This window comes from Bos mutus, chromosome 28, assembly GCF_027580195.1.
Source record: "Bos mutus isolate GX-2022 chromosome 28, NWIPB_WYAK_1.1, whole genome shotgun sequence".
Classification (NCBI taxonomy): Eukaryota; Metazoa; Chordata; class Mammalia; order Artiodactyla; family Bovidae; genus Bos; species Bos mutus.
This window is the reverse complement of record NC_091644.1, coordinates 11,825,419-11,844,062: the sequence shown is the minus strand read 5'-3', so window position 1 is coordinate 11,844,062 and position 18,644 is coordinate 11,825,419. Positions and strand designations below refer to the sequence as shown.

The window sequence follows — 18,644 nt, the reverse complement described above, 5'->3', positions numbered from 1 at the left end:
GTGTAGGTTTAAGCACATGTGTACGTACAGTCATGTTTGTCTTTGTGCGTGGTTACGCATGAGTGTGTGACTACGTATCGGTGCGTATGTACGTTCGTGTGTGTGTGTGCAGTTGTCATTTGTGTACAGTTTTGTGTTCACACGTAGGGGAGGATGTGTATATCTTTGTGTAGGATTTTATGGGCATGTGGGCATGGGTGGATGTCAATATATGTGTGTGTGTAATTGTGTGTGTGCTTGTACGTGTGTGAGAGTGCGTGAGTGTATGTACAGCAGGGCCCTGGACTGCAGAGCGGGGTGCCTTTCCTTCACTCTTGACAGATGGTCTGGCTAATGAGGGCCCCTCTGCCACCTGCCTGCGTGCCCTCCTCCCCAGGGCCTTGCTCCCTCCTGTGAGTCCTGCTGCCTTCCTGTGGCTGTTTCTCCTCTCCCTGCCCCCCTCCCTGACATGTGTGCCTTTTTGGCTGCTGTGTGGGGTAGGTGGGACTAGGACAGAGCTGACAGTCAAGGCTGCCCTGGCCTGAGCCTATGGTGACGGGGCCAGAAAGCAGGCAGGGCTGAGAGTGTGCGTGCGCGTATGCATATGCGTGTGTGTGTGTGTGCGTGTGTGTGTGTGTGTGCGCGCGTGCGCGCATGTGGTGGTTACCATGGCAGGGAGGCAAAGCCCAGGCAGCCCTCACCAGTGCCTGGCCTCATCCGCAGGGTGGGCAGGCAGCCCAGGGTAGAAAGGCCTGTGCTTTGCAGACAAAAATGCCAGATGGTGGGGGATTTGGGGGGGCCTTCCATGGCCTGGCTGCCAAGGGCAAGGAGGTTTTCTGGAGCTCTGGAGAATGAATTGGGGGTTGCTTATATGCTGCTGTGAGTTTTTTTGGTGAATGTGTGTGTGTGTGTGTGTGTGTAGCCTTGTTTTTGCATATTTTAGAATATATTTCCCTTTTGGATTCTATCAGTTTGCTAAAAGATTTGATCTTTAAGCTTTAGTTTTCTTTTTTCTTGTATAAGAAGGGTACATGTTCCTGCAAGGAAGTCAAAACATCTTTTTAAACAGAAAATATTTATCGATAGGCTATGAAAAGCAGCACCAAATGAGGCAGACATTTAGATTGGGTGTTCCAGTTGTGAGTCAGCCTTAGGGCCATGGTGAGTGGCTGGGTTCTGTTCATGTTATGAATGGGTTTTGCCTCCTGCTGCCTAGTTTTCTAACTTTGTCTTTAGTGCAAGTTTTCCCGGGTGGACCCACCCATTCTCGATGATGTGCGCTGCCTGGTCCTATTGGAAAATGCAGAACTTGCCCAGGTGCAGGCTCAGACAGGTGTGGGGTGGCTCTGCTCCTCCACCCTGAACCAACATGGCATCTCCATGGAGACCACCCCACACACTGATCTCACGAGGATAGCCACACCTGAGCACACAACCTTGGGTAGAGACCAGCTTTTCTTTTCTCTTTGGAAAAGAGAAACTGTGTGGGAGAAGGATGATTTTATGTGAGTGAAGCGTTCCCTGGCCCTCACACAGCCCAAGGACTAATGTCTGCACGGGAGGGCGGTGCTCACGGCAGCCTTGGGGATGATGCGTGGACCTTCCAGTGGAGCTTGCCTTGGAAACAGGTCTTCCCAGCCTCAAGGAAATGGCCAGCTGTCTGCCTCTGGCTGTCCTGTTCCCTCATCACCAGCTTAGAAAGCCTCCATGGTGTCATGCTGAATAAAGTCCAGATTCCTTCACAGGGGACTGCAGGTGGTAAGCATAGCCTTCCCAGGGCAGCTTCTTCTGGTAGCTCATCTGTTGCTACAACTTTGGTATCTTACTCCAGGCTCTAAATGCCATTTTCTTTTTAAAAAGTAATTTTCTTTCTTTCTTTCTTTTTGGCTGTGCTGGGTCTTCGTTGCTGTGTGGGCTTTTCTCTGGTTGTGGTGAGTGGGGGTTACTCTGTAGTTGTGGTGTGTGGGCTTCTCAGTGGTGGCTTCTTTTGCTGTGAAGCACGGGCTCTAGAGCACGTGGGCTTCAGTAATTGTGTCTCACAGGCTCTAGAGCACAGGCTCAATAGTTGTGGCTCACGGGCTGAATTGCCCCATGGCATGTGGGATCTTCCAGGATCAGGGACCGAATCCATATCTCCTGCACTGGCAGGCGGATTCTTTACCAATGAGCCATCAGGGAAGCCCTGCTTTTAATTTTTAAGCAGAAAAAAATATGTATTAACATGCTATAAAAGCAGTACCAAATACGAATGAAGACAATAAGACTTTCACTCATGCTGCCTCTCTCCCCAGGATGCCCTTTGCTCCGTTTCCTGCCTGAATCCCATCTTTCTTTCCGGGCTCAGCTAGCTGACACTTCCTCCTTCCTTTCCCTGTGCTCCTATGACATATCATAAACTAAGAAAAATCTCATGTGATTCGTGTGTGAAGTGGCCGCTTTCTTTTCTTGAGGTCGAGGGACTGTATTTAATCCTGACACCTAGCGAAGCTGCTGGCGCGTAGGAGGTGGTCGGTTGGCTGAATGAATAAACAGAAATGCAAGCAAAAAAAAAAAATTTGAAATGTGTACCACTGAGAACATGCATTATGATTCTGAACGCTGGTCTACTCGTACCACCATCATCATTATTGTTATCGGGGTGTGTGTGTGTGTGTGTGTGTGTCTGTGGGTGTGTGTAACTGCATGTGTGGTGACACTGGTCCATTCAGTGGACACAGAAACAGAGCATTTACAAGTTTCACTCAGGAAATAAGAGATAATGAGACAGAAATTGTTACTCATCCGCCCAATATCCACAGTTTCTTCTTCCAGCACTTTCTGTCTTGAGCATAGCCTTCATCAACGTCATCTTGCATATGACCTCTCCCTCGCCATGATTATTATCAGCCTCTCTTCCACCTTCTGACACGCTCCTGATTGAATACATTTATACTCTAGAGGGAAAGATGGGCCAGTGATTCTGGGTCAAACATATGCTGGGTGTTGAGGATGCAGAGATGAAAGAAGCAGGACCCCTCCAATAAGGAACTCACGTCCTAGGAAGAGACCTGTACAGATACAGACAAAGCTTAGCTAATTCTGTGGTAGAAACAGGAGCAGATGCGCTTCTGAAGCATAGGGAGAGAGAGATCTTCACACTGGAAAGCTTCTACTCATTCTGAAAGTTCCAGCTCATCTGCCCCCTATTCTAGAATGCCTTCCTGTCCAGAAATGTGGGGATTCAGATGTATAATTCAGCCCCTTCCCCCCACAACCTTCCCACCCTGCTATATCACACACAGACATAGACAGACATTTGTGTGTAGAGTCCTTCACTAATGGGGAGCAATTTCTCTTGCAAAAACACAAGCAACTTAAGATTTAAGATTAGATGTTGCTTTTTTATAATGTCCCTTGATTGTTTCCACGACTTGAGTTTAACTCTTCCCATCATGTTACTTGATCCTCTTCCCTCTCCGCCTACTTTTTCTCTCTCTCTGGATCAGCACCCCAACCTTCTTCATTTCTTGGGAGAACAAATGCTCTGTCCACAGCTGATAGCCCCTGGGATGCGCCTGGCTGGCCCTATGGTGGTTCATGGCGGGCGTCTGCCCTGATTGGTCGGTGCTCATGCCACACTTTGCTGTTAGCTATTTTGAATGTTACCCTGGCTTAGCTCCAGTCTTGGCTCCGGGACCCCCACTGCACATCAAGGGCTTGGCTTGGCAACACTTTCCTGTTGGGTCCTCTGTCTGCTTTTGTGTTTTGTTAGGTGTGGGTGTATTGAGTAGGAGGAGGCTCTAGAAGCTACATCAGCCTGCTTGCCCCACCCAACTGCTCCTGGGAATGATCTGCCCTCAGTGCTGTGAGGTGACACCATCACTTTGCACTCACACTCCTGGCTGCTGAACCAAGCGGCTGGAGCAGGATTGCTCCTCAAACAGTGTAGGGGTAGTGGGAGCACCACCAATCCTCCAGTGGAAAATAAAAAGGTCAGTATTAATTCATCTGCACAACTCACTGGGCTTAAGAAGCACAGCCTGAAATGGCTTCTTGATTGAGAGAAGATGCTTCATTAATCTTGGCCCTCTCATTTAAGAGTGTGAAGAATGGAGACTAATGGCTGGCATTTCAGTCTCATCGATGGGACGCAAATGCACAGACACTGGACTATAATTGTGAGCAGGCCAGGGAGATGAGCAGGGAACTCAGTATCCTGAGGATGGTGGTGGTGGGGAAATGCGTGTGTATAAGTCCCTTCTTGTATACATTGCCTGTTAATTCAATATCCTGAATCATCCTGGAGACAGTCCTCCAGGTCCTCAGTGTGAGAGCTCTGGGCTAGAAGTCAAGAGTCCTGGGTTTGAGTCTGGTTCCTCCACTGCCTGACTGGGTGAGTGAAGCAAGTTGGTGCCTCTTGCTATAAAATTCAGGGAGAGATGACTTCTCTGGTCCATCTCAGTGTTAGGCCGCTTGAAGCTGTGACAGATACCACTTGGGTTAGGCCTTGTAGCCTAGGGTTGAAGGCAATGCCTCTGCCTTTGTGGGGTAGCCACACCTGCTCATGAGATCCAGTGTGCTAAGAGACCTACATAAAGAAGGTGTCAGGAAGTGAATATGCCAAAAGAGTGTAATTGAGGTAGAAATCTAATAGGGAAGGAAAGGAGGGAAACCTCTTTGCAGTTGGGTGTGGGAAAGATTCTAAAAGGCTTCCTGGCAGAAGAGGGCCTTATGGCTCAGGACAAGCTCTGGCAGGCAGAGAAGACAGAGCTGGAAAGTTTCGACTTCCAAGTATCAGATCCGGGGCCCAAGGAGAACTATGTATTTTCTGTAGGTTTCTGGGATGAGGGAAGAGAAAGAACTAGCCATGGCCTGACCACCTAGAAGGCACCCTCAGTACCGTTTGAGCTGCACCAAACCTTGTTTCACACTTTCCAGGATTCCACCCTTGGGCAACCATTCCTGGAGACATAAAAGATTTTTCTTGGTTGCTTACCCGTGTGGTGACTTTGGACTAGTGGCATAGCTACTCTGAGCCGTGTTTCCACATCAGTAAACTGTGGATAATAGCATAGCTTGATAGGTAGATAGTTGGGATTGTATGATTTAATATATATAAAATGTTTACCATGGTGTCTGGCATGGGATAAGCGCTCAAAAGCATTGTTGTTGTTTAGTCACTAAGTTGTGTCTGATTCTTTTGCGACCCCATGGATGTAGCGTGCCAGGCTCCTCTGTCCTTGGGACTTCCCAGGCAGGAATACTGGAGTGGGTTGCCATTTGAGTTGCTATCGTATGGCTGTCTTAATGATATCATTCCTGAGTACCTCCTGCCCCAGGGACGGTGCACTGCGTTCTAATAGTAACTAGCACATTGTGACAACAGTCCCACACGGGCAGCACTGTCATCACCCCGTTCAGAGAAACCTGAGGCACAGAGATGTTAAGTAACCTGCTCAAGGCCACACAGGTAGTACGCAGTGGAGGTATAATTTGATTCCAGGCACCTATGCTCTAAACCACCCTGCTACCCCCTGCTACTAATTCTCTTGGAATTAGTATTATTATTTGGCTTTCAAAAATCAGGCTGCAGATCTAGCCGACCAGTGTGGGGAGGGGGGTGAGCAGAGGAGGCAGTCTGAAATAGTTTCCTTGTTTCCAGCCAACCTAAGGAACAGAGAAGGGGATGGTGGCTCCTGGGGGTAGGGAATGATAATCCTGCATATACATAGTAGCAGGAGCTTGCTGTATGGGTGTGTGGTCAGACTGGGATGGTCCAGACTATAACCTAGGTCAGAAGGCAGCATCTTAGAAATGTGGTTGAATGTGCTGAAGGATGAACTGGGGGCAGATCAGAGGCAAACTTATCTCATGTCTGTGAGGGTTCATCTGTCCAGTTTTGGGGAGGTGGTGAGCAAATGTGATCAAATTGCCAACATCCGTTGGATCATAGAAAAAGCAGAATTCCAGAAAAACATCTTCTTCTGCTTCACTGACTATGCTAAAGCCTTTGACTGTGTGGATCACAACAAACTGTGGAAAATTCTTCAAGAGAGGGGAATACCAGACCACCTTACCTGCTTCCTGTGAAACCTGTATGCAGGTCAAGAAGCAACAGTTAGAACTAGACATGAAACAATGGAGTAGTTGAAATTGGGAAAGGAATACATCAAAGCTGTATATTGTCACCTTGTTTATTTAACTCATGTGAAATGCAGGGCTGGATGAAGCACCAGCTGGAATCAAGATTGCCAGGAGAAATATCAATAACCTCAGATATGCAGATGACACCACCCTTATGGCAGAAAGTGAAGAAGAACTAAAGAGCCTCTTGATGAAAGTGAAAGATGAGAGTGAAATAGCTGGCTTAAAACTCAACATTTAAAAAGCAAAGATCATGGCATCTGGTCCCATCACGTCACGGCAAATAGATGAGGAAACAATGGAAAGTGGCAGACTTTGTTTTCTTTGGCTCCAAAATCACTGCATATGGTGACTGCAGCCATGAAATTAAGACACTTACTCCTTGGAAGAAAAGCTATGACAAGCCTAGACAACATATTAAAAAGCAGAGACATTGCTTTGCCGAAAAAGGTCCATCTAGTCAAAGCTGTGGTTTTTCTGGTAGTCACGTATGGATGTGAGAGTTGGACCGTAAAGAAAGCTGTCATTTAGTTGCTAAGTCATGTCCAACTCTTGTGACCCCGTGGACTGCAGCCCATCAGGCTCCTCTGTCCAAGGGGATTTTCCAAGCAAGAATACTGGAGTGGGTTGCCATTTCCTTCTCCACGGGATCTTCCTGACCCAGGGATTGAACTTAGGTCTCCTGCACTGCAGGCAGATTCTTTACCAACTGAGCTATCAGGGAATTCTCGTTGATCACCAAAAAATTGATGTCTTTGAAATGTGGTGTTGGAGAAGACCCTTGAGAGTCCCTTGGACTGCAAGGAGATTAAACCCATCAATCTTAAAAGAAATCAATCTTGAGTATTTATTGGAAGGACTGATGCTGAAGCTGAAGCTCCAATACTTTGGCCACCTAATGAGAAGAATTGACTCACTGGAAAAGACCCTGATCCTGGGGAAGATTGAAAACAGGAGGAGAAGGGGACGACAGAGGATGAGATGGTTTGATGGCATCACTGACTCAATGGATATGAGTTTGAGCATGCTCCAGGAGTCGGTGATGGACAGGGAAGCCTGGTGTGCTGCAATCCACTCAGACACGAATGAGTGACTGAACTGATGACGAGCAAATGTGATTCCTTGGTCCTCATAAGGTTATTGCCTCAGACTTGTAGAGCCACCCATCATCCCTTGGAGAGGGCCTAGCTTGATATTTCCTTGGACTCTTCCATGGAACATGAGGACCTGGAGCTGTTTTCCTCAGTGTTGTGATTGAATCAGCCTTGAAAACTGCAGCTTTCCTCCATATGGTAGATATTATTGGGGTACCACCAGTCACTCCCGCAGTTGCCAAGCCAGTGCACTGGGCTGGACTTCCAGCCATCAGCATCTGGAAGAGCAGCCCCTCTGAGGCTTTCTTCTTGTGCCTGGGAAACAAGAAGTACAGGACCTTTAATGACAATTAATGACACCCTCCCTAGCCCAGCTCAGTGACTGGCCACAGTTGGGGTGTAAATACCCCAGCTCCCTCACTCCTGATGGGATAACTCTGAGGCACGTATCCCCCACCATGTCCCAGAGATCCCCAGTGGATGAAGCTCCTGCTGCCCACAGTGATAACTTGCTTGGTAACTCCTCCTTCATGGCTGCCTTCCTTTTCCTATCTCACTTCTTTTTTAGAAATAATATTTATTTATTTGGCTGCACCAGGTCTTGGTTGTGGCATGTATGCTCCGCAGCCCATGGGCTCAGTAGTTTCTGTGTGAGTTTAGTTGCTTAGAGTCATGTTGGGATCTTAGTTCTCCCACCAGGGGTCGACTCAGGTCCCCTACACTGCAAGGCAGATTCTTAACCACTGGACAACCAGGGAAGTCCCCCTATCTCATTTCTTTATTTCCCTACCAGGGTTCCCTGACATCACCTCCCAAATAAACTGCTGGCACTCAAATTCTTATATCACAGCCAGCTTCTGGGGAAACCCAAGCTAAGATAGCTGCTCTTGGAGATTTCTACAGCATATTAAAGCATTCAAGGCTCTGAGTAATCTTATAGTGAGACCTAACTAACTTAACCACCTAACTAACTTAAAACTAACTTTCCCAGACTTGTTTGACCAGAGGATTCCGTTTTAACCTGGTACCCAGTAACCGCCCATGAAGCGATGCTCTGCAGCACACACTGTGGGGAACCACGATCTAACCCTAGCTCACAGCTTAAGGCTGCGTTATCTGAGGCCCAAAGAAGGGAGTGAGTAGCTGAGCCTGCTCTTGGCAGAGCTGGGGTTAGGGCTTTTGGCCCCTCCACTCCTGGCCCAGGTGCCTTTTCTAGCTGTTGTAATTTCCTCCTCATCTGTGATATGCAGAGAATAATATTTCCTCCATAAGAGCTAAGGTAACATGTGTGAAATCCAGAGTGAGCTGAAGAGGATTATATAAATATGTGGAATGATTATTCTGACAGTGGGAGTGGGGGTGGAGAGCCCTAGACATAAGAACCAGGTTAGTTCAGTGGCTCAGGGGCATCTGAGTCATTCCTGGAGGAGACAAGGTGCCTGGAATTCTTAAAGCCACCAGGCTTCCTGCAAGAGCACTCCCCCTACCCTTCTCCACAACCTGTCAAATCCAAGGCTGACCAGAAATACCAGCTTAGAGGAAAGTCGGAAAATGGCTTAGAGAAGGCCAGCATCCATCTTGGAATGTACTTATCTCATTTTCACAGTCACCGGAGACAGCCAGGGAGGAGAACCAGATGTTCAAGCATCCCTTTCTTGCTCTCACTCACTTGCTCGCTCACTCTATCTCTTTTGTAAATTGAATTTAAAGGACCTGTTTCTTAGCAACAGCAGCAGCCCGTGATTACAGAGTCCTCCTTGGCCATTTCAATGCCCAAGGTTTCAGTAAGCAAATAAACCTCTCAGTACAGGCTGGGGATTGGGAACAGATAGCAGGGCCACAGTGGAAGCCAGCACATCCAGGGGTGTGTTTAGAGAGGTTCCCAGAGAACCCCGGGCGAGGGCAGGAGGGCCTGCAGAACCCTCTGTGGCTCCCAGGTACACATGGTATGGCTTTGTGAAAAGAGCAGTAGATGAAATCTCAGGAAACTTAAGTCTGGCACTAGCAACAATGCAGGGTTACCTTGGGCAAGCCACTGCATTTTTCTAAGCCTTGGCTTCTGCACCTGCCAGATTGGTGGTAACACCTTTCCAAGCGGAGGTGTAAAAGTGATCAGAGCATGCAGGTGTCTGAAATGCGTGAGGAGTGATGATGGGTGTCAGGGGTTAGGAATGTTTCCTTCCTTGGCCTGTAATGCTCTGCCCCCTATTGCTGGAGAAAGCAAACCAGATCCTGAAAGCTGTGAGATAACCTTCCCTCCTCCCCAGAGCCTTGACGATGTCTTCAGGCTTGCAGACATAAAAATTGTGGGGTAGGAGGAGGTCCTGTCTGGGAAAGGGGAGGAGAAGACCTCTTGGTGCAGTCCTGATGATTACAGCGATGACAGGCCTTTGGGGCCCGTCTGCTTATTTCATACCTTTCTGGTCCTTGTAGGCACTTGAATTTGAGATCTCTGTTTTACTGGCAATCCCTTGAACATTTATAAGATGGGGATGTTAATAAAATCTATTGAAAATAATGATTATTAGCTGCACTGCCTGGCTTGTGGGATCTTAGCTCCTTGACCAGAAATCCAACCTGTGCCCCCTGCAGTGGAAGCATGGAGTTCTAACCACGGGACTGCCAGGGAAGTCCCTAAAATAGTTTTTATTAAGGTGAAATGATGTAATGCATGTAAAGTGCCCAGCACATGGCAGGGGTTGAAAGATATTGGTTTTTGTCTCCCTAAAGCTTTCAGAACTTTGAGTCATTTGTATTAGTGGGTCAGCCATAGGAAACTAGAACGGTTCTTTCTAGAGACAACCTTTGTTTAGGCATGCATTCCTTCTGCCATTCATTCATTCATTCATTCAGGCACTGCTGTGTCAGAGTTTGGTCTCTAAAGATCAAGCTCAAGTTCAAATCAAGGTCAAGGCTTGGCTGCTTAAGATGTGGGTGACCTTGGCCAAGCACTTGACTTCTGAGCTGCCCCATTCCATTCATTCATGCAAGCATTTATTTTTTGCTAGGCGTCGTGGTACTTGATGATGAGGCTTTAGTGATACATAAGACAGACAAAAGAAAGTCTTAGTCTTGTTTCCCAGAAGCAGAGCCTGAAGCAGGGGTTCAAGTGCACGTGGTTTATTAGTGAATATTCTTAGGAAATACCTTTAATGGAGGGAGTAAAGCAGAATAGAGAAAGAGAAAAGGCTGAGGTCAAATCTTGCCTCCATCTGATCCACAAGGAGGTGATTGGGTCCTGAATTGTAAACCACACTGTAAAGTGTTCCCCCTTCAGGCAAAAGGAGCAACATTTTATACTCCCAATTCAATCAGGCATCGGCTATGGACCAATGCCGGGCTTGTGTGATCTCTGGGCAAAGCAGCTTCTGCCAGCCAAGGACAGTTCTCTGGAGAAGGGAGGCAGCTGTGACTGTTAGCAGCCAACATTCACAGCAGTTGGGAGATGGGTATCCTGGCCAGGTAAGAGCATCTGTGCCAGGCACTGACTTTGTCTACCACATCCCACCACTTGCACCACTGAGATCCTCTTGACTCTCACATTCAGTTCATTCCACCTGGTGCCAGCTTCTCTAGAAATCCGTGGTTGTAACTCCTGGGGAAACTTTAAAGAGGAGGATTAGTGGGACATGCTACAGTTCCTATTTCCACAATCTCAAGACCACAGTTGGTCATCATTATCTTCCTCCTCTTCTATTTGCTTTTGATTCCTCTTATCCTTGGCTAGCACTTTTGCTGGTCTGGGTGGCTTGCCAGGTGGGGTGGCCCAGGCACTCATCTCTAAAGGAGTCTGAGCACCTGGTTACTATGCCATCCTCAGGCTGTGGCTGTGGCACCTGCTACTTATACACAATACTAGGTACGGGAGTACCAGACACACTCCAGTGAATCACACGAGTTCCAAACACATTTCTCTACGTTCCCATTATATGGACACAAACCACACTTCTTTATGCTGACCAGGGCCAGTGATCCCTGACACTGTAGAAACTCTTTCTGTGCCTGCTGATCTAGTAACCCGGGAAGCAATGATAGAACCTTGATCAACCTGGCTAACAAGAAGCCCCTGCTGTTGGGTTTGTGCCTAGCTCAGTCCCTGCCACCGTGGGTACTTTGTTTATGAGCTCACTGCGCACACTACCGGTGATCAAGAACTGAGACTGGCTAACATTGTCTGGCTAAGTCTTCCTGTTTAGTCTTTCACAGAAGGTGATCCCTGGTGTACGTTAACATATGACACAGGGATCTGCACACTTGTGTTCACTCCCATGAGCCCATTCCCGTGCCTCTACACCAGACTTCGTCCCTGGACTTCAATCTCGTTCCTTCCAGGCTCCTGGCTAACAAGCCCTGTTGTTGACTATTGCCCATCAATCTACATATGTCCTAACTTTAGGCCACTTCTTTCTTCACACGAAGTGGATGATCAGATGCCTTGCCTGAAGCTTTTGCACTAGAAGGACCTCTTCTCACTACTGTCTGTTAGGGTCCCCTGAGTGGGGCTGTGGTGCAACAGTGTCTATTTTCTATGTGTACCAACATCTGTGAACCAAACTCGGGCTCCTTCTTCCTCTGCCTCCTGGTTGTGGGGAACCTCTCACAGGACTATAGGTGTGAGTTGAGAGAGAGACACTGGTGCAAACGTGTTTGGTGCCGTGGAGTATGGGACCCCTGTTTGTTCAGTTACGTCTATCCTTGGACCTGTTGGAACATGATCCCGGATGTACCATGTCCAATTTCTGATGGATTGCTGACATTCCCAGATCACAGTGGGTTGTTTTGGTCTCATGGTTACTTGGTGTCCCATGACCACATACTCTTGTTACTGCTTACTTACTCATAAAGGTTTGATGACATTGATGACATGATATCATAAGTATAGTGAACCAGTGATGTTCTGTGGAATATCTAGACGTTTCAGGCCCCCTTGGATATATGATGACAGAATGAAGGAGAATGAACACAGTCCTGTGAGAGTATGAAAGGAGAATTGTGGATGAATACTGCTGTTCATCCCTTGTGAATATGAACTGTCCTGGGTACTCCTTTCTGCTGGGTATGGGATATACCGCAACTATACTAATTCACTCTAGTTAAGATAACACATCAAGCTGAAAAGCTGCACATGGGGCTGCTGTTTGGTTAAGTTTGGAGTAGTTCACTGGAATCTGCCATGGCAGAGGCCAGACTAGTGTGTTAAATGTGAAATATGACAGGGACCATCTCCTCTGCACTTTTAAAGTCTTTGTGGATGGTACTAATCTCTGCCATTCCTGCGGGAAGTGGTAATGTTTTTGATTTACCACTTTGGTCCAGGAATGGGGACAGCTTTAGAAACTTCCACTTGGTCCTTTGTACTAAAAGGGATTTTACTCTACTTGTCAAGGAACCTTTGCTAAGTAGATATACTCCAATTATATACTTGGGAACTGAGAAATGACCACTGATCCTGGGCTATTCAATATTTTATTTGACCGCCATATGCTTCTACTATAATGAAGGAATCATGGTAGGTCTTTGGGTCTCAAGGTACCCATGGTAGCTTAGATCCTGTATCTAACATCCCTTAAAGAGTCTAGAGATTCCATCTCCCCATTGTAATTCTCCTTACCCTTGAATAAATGATAATAGTTCCAGTGGTGAATGGCTTCCATGTGTTACTTACTATAAAGTTGCAAGATCTGTCTTATGGGGACTGGTTAATGGGTTCTGGGTCAAAGAACTGGCTCAAGTCTAGAAACTGGGCAAAGAACTATAAATCTCCACTGGAGTATCTAATCTTGGCATTGGACTCATCCGTTCATCTCATTCCTTTCTATATTAATACCCTTAGCTATTGGGAACCTTATGTTATTATTAACCATCTCAATGCAACAGAAACCAGCACATTTTTCCATAAAGGCCGGAGAGCACACGGTTTACGCTTTAAGGGTCATATGTCCTCCACTGCTGGTCGAATAGTAGTTTCACTTGAGCCTTTGGATCCCTGTCTCTACAAGTCTGTGACAGCAGCTTCTGAGAGCCATACCAGCAGCATGTCAGAACCGCCCTCTAGGTTTCTTTGCCAGGGAGTTAAATCCTGTGATCTAGGAGTGCCTCCATGTCAATAAACTTTTGAATCCAGCTTTATATTCTGCTTTTCTCCTTCAGCATCCACTTCCAGATATACTCTTCAGGTTTGTGCTGGTTTGTATTAGCTGGGTCTTATAGCTGCTTTGGTATTTAATCTCTCTCTTTCTCTGAGCAGGCTGAGCTCTTGCCCAGTGAGCCATGCTGCAGTTTGGTTCTATCCGTGGCTCTGGTGGCCAGGAAAGGAGGTGGGGGCGCATCCTGAGGAGGTTTAGTGTTGTCCTCTAAGCCACCAACCTTATCTGAGTCTGTAGAGACTTAAAGTGGGAGACTGGGGGATGCACAATCAAAAAGTGGGAGAAAGACCTAAGAAGATATTTCTCCAAAGAAGATGTACAGATGGCTAACAAGCACATGAAAAGGTGCTCAACATCACTCATTATTAGAGAAATGCAAATCAAAATGAAAATGATGTACCATCTCACACCAGTCAGAATAGCTCTCATCAAAAAGTCTACAAACAGTAAATGCTGGAGAGGGTGTGGAGAAAAGGGAGTGCTCTCGCACTGTTGGTGGGAATGTAAATTGATGCAGCCACTATGGAAGATGGCATGGAGATTCATTAAGAAGCTAGGAGTAAAACCACCATATGACCCAGCAATCCCACTCCTAGGCATATACCCTGAGGAAACCAAAACTGAAAAAGACACATGTACCCCAGTGTTCATTGCAGCACTGTCTACAATAGCTAGAACATGGAAGCAACCTAGATGTCCATCAACAGATGAATGGATAAAGAAGTTGTGGTACATATACATGTTGGAATACTACTCAGCCATAAAAAGGAACACATTTGAGTCAGTTCTAATGAGGTGGACGAACCTAGAGCCTATTATACAGAGTGAAGTGAGTCAGAAAGAGAAATATAAATATCATATACTGATGCATATATGTGGAATCTAGAAAGATGGTACTGATGAATTTATTTGCAGGACAGCAATGGAGAAACAGACATAGAGAACAGACTTATGGACACAGGGGATGGGAGGAGGGAAAAGGGGAAATGTATGGAGAGAGTAACATGGAAATTTACAATACCACATGTAAATAGCCACATGTAGATAGCCAATGGGAATTTGCTGTGTGACTCAGGGAGCTTAAACAGGGGCTCTGTGACAGGCTGAAGGGAGGATGGGGAGGGAGATAGGAGGGAGATTCGGGAGGGAGGAGAAATAGGTGTACCTATGGCTGATTCTTGCTGATGTATGACAGAAAACCACACAATTCTGTAGTACAATTATCCTTCAATTAAAAAAAATGCATAGCGTGTAGGCATTTTCAGTACACTCAATGTTTAGGGGAGATAGGGAGTCAAGGGATTCAAGTGTATCTACTTACATGTCTCCATCTCCAATTTCAGGATCCCATTTCTTCCTTTCAGGGCTCTGACTTGGTGTATGAGAACTGCTGGGCCTGAGAAGACAACCTTCTCCAAGTTCTGCTACTCTTACGATTGTGTCCTGGATCTAGCCCCAGGTCTATCATCTAACTGCAGGAGGTGGGGGTCTCTAACTCTGTAAATGCCATTGAACAAGTTGTCTGCCTCTTGTAATTGCTTTAAATTAGTGATTGATTGTCTCAAACTTGCTATTTTCTCTTCAAAGCGTTGAGTGTTCTGCAGCAGCTACCAATTTTATGGCCCTTATATTTGTCCTTTCTCCTTTTTGTTGTTGTTCAGTCACTAAAGTCATGTCTGACTCTTGCGGCCCCCTGGACTGTAGCCCGCCAGGCTCCTCTGTTCATGGGATTTCCCAGGCAAGAAGACTGGGGTGGGTTGCCATTTCCTTCTCCAGCCTTTCTCCCGCATCACTCGGGCTCCAGAGATGCTGCGTGAGTCTGTGCTTCCTCCTCTACCTGTGTCCCATCCCGGTCGCCACAGGTGAAAAGCAGCAAGTGCCCCGCACCTCATGCTCCAGACTCCCAGTTCTTACCTGCCTCCTGGCCCTGAGGGATGCGCCCCAGACCCATCCTGGGATCTGCTTCCTAGGTCCACCCCTGATACCGCCTGTCTTTAGCTGATTTCCCAGAGCCTGAAAAGGGATTCGGGCTTCTGTGATTCTCTCAGCGGGTGCTCTTCAGTACAGCCTGGGGTGGGGAGTAAGGCTAGGAAAGGAGAAGAAACTGAGCAGGGATGTGCTTGTGAGTAGTCTACCTTCAGCCTGACCCATGGTGGTGGGGCTCTGCGGCAGGAATCATCTGATCTTTGAGCAAGGGGACTAGACTTCTGTATCCCTGTATCAATTAGTCATTGGCTGTTGGTGTCCTTGGGATGGAGCTGTAACCTCCCCGGCAAGGGGACGTGGCTCAGCCAAGTCTCTGGAAGAGGGGCAGCTGTGAATTGTCCTCAGTCAGTTAACGGAGTGGCTGGGGGTGGGTGGTGGAACTGCTGAGCGGGAACCTTGGCATCTTCCTGAGAGGATGGATATTCTGGAAGAGGAGGAATTTCAGCAGGGCTGGGGCCTACAGAGCGAGGCATCCAGGTAGCTGTAGCCTTTAGATCAGAGTGGTTGGCAGTGGAGGTTGATACCCAAAATGGTTGAATTTTGGATATTAAAAAGAAAACCCCAACCCCCAATAAAACAACTTTATTGAGATATAATTGACATACAATAAACGACATGTACAGGATATAATTTAACATGTCTTCAGTTCAGTTCAGTCGCTCAGCCATGTCTGACTCTTTACGACCCCATGGACTGCAGCATGATGTAGGTAAATATTCATGAAATCATCACAATAATCAAGATAATGAACAAATTCATAGTTTGAAAAACTCTCATTTTGTTCTTTGTAATCTCTCCTTGCCCATTCTCATCATGCCTTGCCCACCACCCATCAAATCCTAGTCAATTACAAAGCTTTCTGTCACTATAGGTTAGTTTGCATTTTCTAGGATTTTGCATAAATGAAGTCATATAAAAAAAAGTATGTACTGATTTATTCTTGTTCTGCTTCTTTCACTGAGCATTGTTATCATCATTATTTTATTGAAGTATGGTTGATTCACAGCATTGTGTTAGTTTCAGGTGTGCAGCCAAGTCATTCAGATTTTTTTTTTTTTCAGATTCTTTTCCATTATAGGTTGTATAAGATATTGAATATAGTTCCCCGTGCTATGCAGTAGGACCTTGTTGTTCATCTGTTTTATATGTAGTAGTGGATATCTGTTAATCTCATGGGCTTCCCAGGTGACTCAGTGGTAAAGAATCCACCTGCAATGCAGGAGACACAGGTTCAATGCCTGGGTCGGGAAGATCCCCTGGAAAAGGAAATAGCAATTCACTGCGGTGTTCTTGCTGGGGAAATCCCATGGACAGAGGAGTCTGGTGGGCTACAGTCCATGAGGTTGCAAAGAGTCAGACACCACTTAGTGACTAAACCGCAATCTGTTAACCCCATGCTCCTAATTGATCTCTCCCTCACTCTTTCTCCTTTGATAGCCACAAGTTTGTTTTCTATGTCTGTAAATCTGTTTCTGTTTTATAAATAAATTCATTTGTATTAATTCTTTTAGATTCCACATATAAGTGATATCATCTGATCTTTGTCTGAGTTACTTCACTTACTATGATAATCTCTAGATCTATCCATGTTGCTGCAAATGGCGATATTTCATTTGTTTTTATGGCTGAGCAATAGTCCGTTGTATTTATATGACCATGTCTTCTTTATCCATTTGATGTGTGTTTCTCTGATAATTAACAATGCTCTCAGCTTTACTATTTTGAGTTGCAGCCATGTCGTTGCACACATCATTCCTTTTGCTGTTGCATGCTCATTCCTTTTTATTGCTGAGTAATATTGCACTGTATGGATACACCGCATTTTGTTGACCCATTCTCCTGCTGACAAACATTCGAGTGATTTTCAGTTTGTGGCTATCACAGATAAAGTTGCTGTGAACATTTGTGTACAAGTCTTTGTGTGGACATATGCTTTCCTTTCTCTTGGTTAAATAGTTGTGAAATGATTGCATTATATGGTAAGTATATGTTTAACTTTGTAAGAAACTGCCAGACTGTTTTCCAAAGTGATCAAGCCATTTTACCTTCCACTAGCAGTGTATTCAATTCCCCGTATCCCTACCAACACTTGGTGTGGTCAGCCTTTTTAATTCAGCCATTGTAATAAATGTTCTGAACATTTAAAAAGTGTTTCTTTAAAAAAAATTTAAAAATTGTTTATGTGTTTCTAAAACACATTTAAAAAGATGTTTTCTCTTTTATTCTTTTTGACCACATCATGCAACATGCAGGATATTAGTTCCCTGACCAGGGATCGACCCCTTGCCCCCTGAAATGGAAGCCCAGAGTCCTGACCACTGGACTGCCAGGGATGTCCCCTGGATGTGTTTTGGACTCAGAGCCTGTGGGGATTTTAATGGATTGGATCTGATATGAGAAGAGGAAATGGAGTTATTTTTCAAGAAATATTGAGTGCCTTCTCTCTTCAGGCATTACTCTAGAGGCTGAGGGAATAGTGGAGAATAAAATAGATGTTATCTCTTTCCTCATGGAACTTACAGTCTGTATCTCTTCTCTGCCCATTTGAGGAAGCCTGGGGTGGTGTGGGGCTCTAGTGGGGATGGGATGAGAAAGTGAAGGCAGGGGCCGGTGCAATTGATGGAGGAGCTGAAGAGAGAAGGGGCAGAGGGTGAAGACAGGCCGTGAGCTGTAAAAATCGGTGGATCTGGTTGAAGAAGTTGCAGTGATGTCCTGACTCCTGTTTACTCTTAGTGTGACCTTGGCCAAGTCATGTCTTCTCTATGAGAAGCCTCAGTTTCTTCATCTGTAAAGTGGGAATAACAAATCCAACTGCTTAGTGAACTTACTAAAGTCAGTGACATTGATTCACTCACTCATTGAGCTCCTTAGACAGGACCACAAGCGTTGCAGTGTTCCTAGGAGGGTCCTAGGAACCTCAAAGTCCGCCTACGGTCCACCACCTCATCTCCACCCTCTCTGCCAACCTCTCAGAGGCAGATGCCAACTCGTGGGCCCCGAGCAGCTGAGGGAAGTGTGAAGCTAGTTTGCAGCTTTATTTTTAGAGCCGCCCCTGGAAGATGGCTCTGGTTGCCTCTCCGTGGGGAGCTGGAGTCAGGCTATATTTAGCAGGCACAGCTGCGATGCTCTATCCCTCCTGCATCTCTGGGTTTTAGTCATCATGGTGCTCGAGGGCACATATCACTCTGCCTAAGCTGTCTTTGTTGTCTACGGGTCCCCGGGAGTGGCAGGCCCTCCTGACTCAACCTGTGTCTCCAGCTCTCCGAGGTGGCAGTGGCAGCAGGGGGCAGTCTTCCTCCCCCGAGTCCAGTGGGTT

The 18,644-nt window shown here is 46.4% G+C and overlaps 1 protein-coding gene across 3 annotated transcripts in view; it reads left to right on the top strand.

Moving 5' to 3' along the window:
- The window catches only part of RPS24 (ribosomal protein S24), a 263,112-nt gene that overhangs the window by 78,882 nt on the left and 165,586 nt on the right, over positions 1-18,644 (top strand). The window contains exon 5 of one of the 3 annotated variants that reach the window (XM_070364544.1): positions 8,498-8,507. The exons of the other annotated variants lie outside the window; for them this stretch is intronic. Within the exon in view, the coding sequence (XP_070220645.1) occupies positions 8,498-8,500 (3 nt within the window). The 3' untranslated portion in view covers positions 8,501-8,507. Of the gene's footprint in view, positions 1-8,497; positions 8,508-18,644 lie in introns of those variants that run through there. 3 annotated transcript variants of the gene reach the window in all.